The following is a 5,874-nucleotide window of genomic DNA, read 5'->3' on the forward strand; positions in this document are numbered from 1 at the left end:
CAACTGAAAATATTAGGTGTGTCCCGCGCGCTCATATGACCTTATGCAGTGGCGAGCGCCATAAAACACTTTACAAAAACAAACAGAAGACGCCAGACAGTTTGAAAGGCTAAGGGAAACAACTGTATGTAAGCAAGCAATTTTGGCTACCAATTTGTTTGCCTCCCTTTATTTGCATCGTGTAGCTTTTTATGACAGACATGCCTGCAACTATGGCGTTGTCATTCAAAATTGCTCATATGTCAGTCACACACTGCTTTCATGGCATTCTCGAATTTAATGAAAGTGAAGCTCAGGCCAGACCACTTCATCAGATGCATATATTTCATTGTGCATGTGATAAAATCATTGGGTTCAAGAGATACGCCTACACAAAACAGGTCTTTCCATAGAATCAAGCAGTTTTTGACTATATTGTACAGATCTGTGTCAAAGAGAACCAAGTGTTATACAAATTTAGATGGCGGTGGGTGGAGGAGAAAAACAGTAATGGAGATCTTTTGTTGGACTTCATTGAGAAAATTGTTCAACTGTTATATATGGGAGGCATTGTGTTGAAATCAGGCTTTCATCAAAATAATGAAATAGAACTTAATAGAAGATATCGGCAATTTTCCTCCTGTTTGACGGGTTTTTTCTAATTTTTTGGGAGGTTCAGCATTTTATATGTCCATTTAAAAACATATTTCTGTGTGGATTTTACTGAAAAAGATCGATTAAAGGCACAACAAATATAAATTTTCAGTTTTCATGGACTCTCAAGCTTTGGAAATCACCAGACTTTTGGGGCCATTTTCTCGTTAATTTTTCTTCTGTGACCAGGCTAATCCGACCTCCTTCAATCACAAATATCTCGACTTCTATTCGAGATCCGCATGTATTATTTCATCAAAAGATAGTCAAATAAACACGCTTTAAGATGATACCAATAACTCGATCACGATGCCCAAAAATTGACGATTGTATGTTATTGACATTGCTAAACTTGACTGTGCTGTGTGACAAGGAAGTTCCATAGCAGTCAGTATCAATGAACATACTGGAAGTGTAAGTGAAAAGTTGATAAAACCCATTATCCACCTGCACTGGTCCAGTTCCAGTAGCTTTTTCTCCATAATGGTACGCGTATGTCACATGTAAGGTTTAACTTTGATACGGCAGTAGAGTGATATTAGCCTAACAGTACCCTTTTGGGAAGCAGCATTGGGCGCCGTCAAGTGGACACTGCTGCTAACTAAATTTTCAAAGGGGAGAGGTCTATAAACTTCAAAGATAATAAACAACCTTACACACACATTTAAACACCCCCCCCCTCCCCCCCCTCTGAAAATTCAGTTTAGCAGTAACTGCTGGTGTCATCTCTGACCCAAGAGGTTGACGCGTAATAACCCTCGATCTTTCACAGTCGCAAGCTGCCATTGCTCATTCTGCCACATCCCGGCCAGTGCATGTTCTTATGTTTTCCGTCCATGTTATTCTTTGCCTTACTCTGGCTCTCCTCCATATCTTTCCTTCAAACGTCTCTTTCACACTGGTCTCAACTTGTTTTGAGTGGCCATAGCATTGTGTTTTTCTACATTTTATTTTGTTCAGTAGGGTTTGTTGTGTAGCATCTGACACACCTCTTTGTTTGTCTTTTTTGTTTTCCAACTTATTCTGGGCATTCTACGGTAGCACCACATCTCAAACTCATTTATTTTGTTTTCTTCTTTCCTTGTCAAAATCCAGGTCTCTGTGCCATGTAGGAATATTATGGGGAAGATGTAGCATTCCAGCATTTTCTTTCTTAAATTCAGTGATAGTTGCCTCGATTTAAATTCTTTGTACAGTTGACTGAATCTTGTTTTTTTGCAGTTGCTGTTCTTATGTTTATTTCTTTTTCACTTCTTCCATCATTTGTGACTGGTGGCCCTAGATACTTGAACTGGTGCACTTGTTCGATTCTCTCCCCATCTACTGTTATGTCTGTTGTTTTTCTGGAAGATTTTGATAAGATCATTGTTTTTGTTTTCTTGACGTTCATGTCGAGGCCTGCCTTGCTGCTATTCGTTTTTACTACTTTCACTGTATGACTTTCGCCTAGCAGCAAATAGATCAAAGTTCAAGTCAAGACTAACTTTGATGTATGTCCTACACTTTTTGTAATTTGTTTTTCAGGTTCACTTCCATCCTCTTTGCCAGAGACAAATTTGAACTCATCCACATCTTCCACTGGCTCTCCGGACTCTGAGTCTGACACATCACAGATTGACCAGGGAAAAGTGGAAGCCTCCTATGCCAACGTCACCAGACTCATGTCCTTATGCTCGGAGCTGAAAGATGTTCCAGCAGATTTGCTTGAACAATACGCTAAACTAAGAGACACGGGCGAAGAAATGACAAAATCGATCCAGGATCTAAAAGAACTGGCACAGAGTATCCCCAATACACGAGCATCAAGCCAAACAGGCAAGGAAAGTGGCCTTATTGGTGATTCTGCTGCTGGTAGTGAAAAAGCTGTGTCTACATCGAAAGGCAAATCAAAACCAAAGAAGAAAAAATAAGACCTTTTTATCATAATAATTTTACTTTGTATTACCATGTGAAAGTGGAAAGTATGCTTTGTGCATTTTGTGGTGAATGACTTGATGACTTGAATGGAATTTGTTGACTTTTGGGAACAACAAAGAAAGACGCAGAATGTTGTTTGGTTTCTAAATTCTAGGAGGGGGGGGGGGGGTTGTTTTTGTTTCATTTCCATTGTTTTTAATCCAGCGATTCATGCATTGTCACCCTCAAGACTGCCACATGTATGTAGTGAAAGTTGCAGGTCCTTTTCAATTGTTGAGTTGTTCCATTGAGTGTATTCTGTGTGTATGGTCTCATATAGCATAAGGTAGCTGGGATGCCATCTAGTGATGGCCAGTGGAGTGATATTTGTAGGAACGCTTTGAATTAGGAGTTTGATTTTTAACACGTTTCTTGGCCCAGGGTTGTCTTACTTTTGATTTCAGACATTATTTTTACACTCTAAAAGACGCCGGCACTAAAAACTGGGGTGGGTCAAATTTTCATTCATAATATGTTTTTCTTTTATCCGGCCTTAAGATGTTTACATGTTTGTGTAAAGGATAATGAAGTTACTTGAATTCTAATAAACTGATCTCTGTCCGAGAACATGGGCTCTCTAGGTTGTGGAGGATTTTTAGGGATACAGAGCAGCTCCTACTCTGCATTCCTTCACCCCACCCTTCTTTTAGCTCATTGTTTGATCCTTAGTGTAAAATGGCTCTACTTTATATCAGAGCTCAGTGATAGCTTTGCTTCTTCTGACTGCACCTATCAAGGAGCCGATGCGCTCAATAGTCTGCAGTGCTGTTTTCTTACACAATACATGGATTTATAATATTTTATATCAGCATTTAGTGACTTCTTTGCTACTCTTTGTAAATCTGTCGTATGGTTTTTATGATGCAAAGGATATGAGAGAGACGATAGAACTGTGGTTGTGGCATAGGAAATAGTTCGAATGTGGTCATGATCATAAATAAAGAATTCTTTTTTCATTAGTTTAATAGGTAAAGGTGTGAAAATGCAAGCTCTGTCCAAAGGTTTTTACCCTTTGTCTTTGGCCTGGGACCTATGTTGTGTTTCTATGACAAATTTGTTGTCTTGTTTCCAAAACTTTGCTTTTTGACAGTGCATGAGTCAGCTGCGAATGAAAATACTGAGTTTGAACGAACCAATGAAAATATATTTTCACAAAGTTTTTGTTGAGGTTGTATAATAAGTGCTGCGATGAAGTATTTGAGGTGAATAGCAATGAGAATGCTTTGATTTGATTGAGACGTACCTTTGGGAATGAATTATCTTTGAGGGAAAGTCTTGTGTACTGGAATGACGTCTTTTTACATATGTGTAGTGTGATATGACACTGGTAGCAAAAGTGGAGTGGGAGTCTGGTAAACATAGCTTTAACTTAAAGTCACTATTCATTCATGTGAAAAAAATATGATCTGATCTTATTAAGATGACCTTTTGCATTTTGACAGACGGTCTTAACTCTTTGAACCCCGTCAGATGCTGGGAGCGTCCGGCAGCAATAACCCTGTTCCCCACCGGATGCTGGGAGCGTCCAGTACTAGTGACAACTGTGTCGTTTTACTTAGTGCTAGTTTTTGCTTGTTTTTCTTAACTATTCCTGTACCAAGTTTTTCTGTAAATGACTAAGCCTTTGTTTCCGCCTTTTAAAAGTTGGAGGTAAGCTTTTGGGGTTATAATGAGACATAGTGCACTAGGTTTAGATGATGGTAGAAAAAAACAACTGGAAACCGTAGAAAAAACTCAGGGCTTAAAGAGTTAAAGCATTATATAATGCATGATACAATTTTGCGTGGCTGATAGATATAGAGGAAGTAGATCGCTCAAGTACTACTCCTCTACCTTTAGACTTTAGATCTTGACTTCCTTCATATCTTCATGGTCAATACATTTGAAATCAAGGAAGGCGTACGGATGTGTGTCTGTTCAAGATGTACCATGATTGCCTATCTTTTGTGAATAGCACATGTACATAGCAATTCTGAATGCTCTTCACACTTTATAAAAAGATTTTTTTCGATGTGTTGATTTCCATACCAGTACCTGCATGTGTGAGATAATGCTTCAACCTTTTTTCTTGCTCACAGAAAAGTTCTGAGTAAGGTGTTCTATCAAGTGTATCATTTTCTTTCTGCTGACTGGGATGTCTCACTGGCATCTATGGTCCAAAGGTCAGGCTTTTTGCCTCACACCTGCAAGCAGGAAATGTAAGTTCAGTAAGTTCAATTCCTCTTCATTGTTCATTGTTTCAGGAAGCAACATCCTGCATTCCGGACATGTCCATTGATGCTCCGTTGCTCTCTCCAAAATGTCGCAGACGGTCTTTCTACTGATTGTGCCAGTGCATATCTGGTTGAACGTTTTTCTGGTATTTCTTGCAAGGATGCCAGATTTTCCACTTCCTTTTTGTATTCCCAAAAACATCATCCTCTCCACTGCAGTACTTCCCTCTGCCTCCCTATCTTCCTCCTCAACCAGCTGGCAAGAGGGACATTTCAGGATCTTGACCCTATCTGTTTGAACCGTGCTGTCAACTGAGGTGGCCTCACCAGCCAGTCAGTCGGCTTTTTCATTTCCCTGAACGCCTGCATAGCCAGGGCAGAAAATCCATGTGAGCGATCATATAGGCGTTGCTTCGATAAGCTGAATCCATTCTGTTCTCAGGAAACCTTTTTTTTATCCCTCTGAGGGTACACATGGAATCAGTGATGAGAACAACATGGGTTGTGTGGAGGCGATATTGGGTCATCCATTCAAGTGCTTGTAGTGATGGCTTAAATTTCCATTCGCATACTTGATGTAGCCCTGCTGCAGGCTCCAGATGCACTGTTGATGATTTTATTGTTAGCGAATGCAACAAATTCCTATCCATTTCGCTGGCTATCTCTTTTCACTGAGCCATCTGTATAAATTACAGGATCCCCTGCTTTTGTGTTTTTGTCTACAGTCTCGTTGATATCACTCTCATTGATGGAAGCCGCAACATTTCTTCTGTCTCTGTCCATGCTTATTTTGACCTTGGTGAGGTCTCTGTATTTTCCCACCACCTGTTCCCATTTTTCGCCAAGTGGTAGACTCTCAGGTACACAGATTTTTCTGAGGGAATCCTCTGCTTCCGCCTTCCAAGATTTTCCTCTTTATTATTCTGTCTCTCCTGTTGTCATGAAGTGCTTTGTGAAGTGGACCTTCTTGCCCATTACACTGAGATACATCTTTGCCTGAGCTATCCTATGGCGTACTCTGATGCCACTTAAACCTTGCAAGTAGCGTATGCACAATATTGGAGAGTCCTTG

At 40.0% G+C, this 5,874-nt stretch overlaps 1 protein-coding gene across 1 annotated transcript in view; it reads left to right on the plus strand.

Moving 5' to 3' along the window:
• LOC101852965 overlaps positions 1-2,628 on the plus strand; it is a 6,171-nt gene extending 3,543 nt beyond the window's left edge. Inside the window, exon 2 of the mRNA XM_005110375.3 lies at positions 2,158-2,628. Coding sequence (XP_005110432.1) covers positions 2,158-2,543 — 386 coding nt within the window. The 3' untranslated portion in view covers positions 2,544-2,628. The remainder of the gene's footprint in view (positions 1-2,157) is intronic.
• Positions 2,629-5,874: the final 3,246 nt, after the last annotated feature.

The sequence above is a fragment of the Aplysia californica genome, unplaced genomic scaffold, assembly GCF_000002075.1.
Source record: "Aplysia californica isolate F4 #8 unplaced genomic scaffold, AplCal3.0 scaffold00883, whole genome shotgun sequence".
Lineage (NCBI taxonomy): Eukaryota > Metazoa > Mollusca > Gastropoda > Aplysiida > Aplysiidae > Aplysia > Aplysia californica.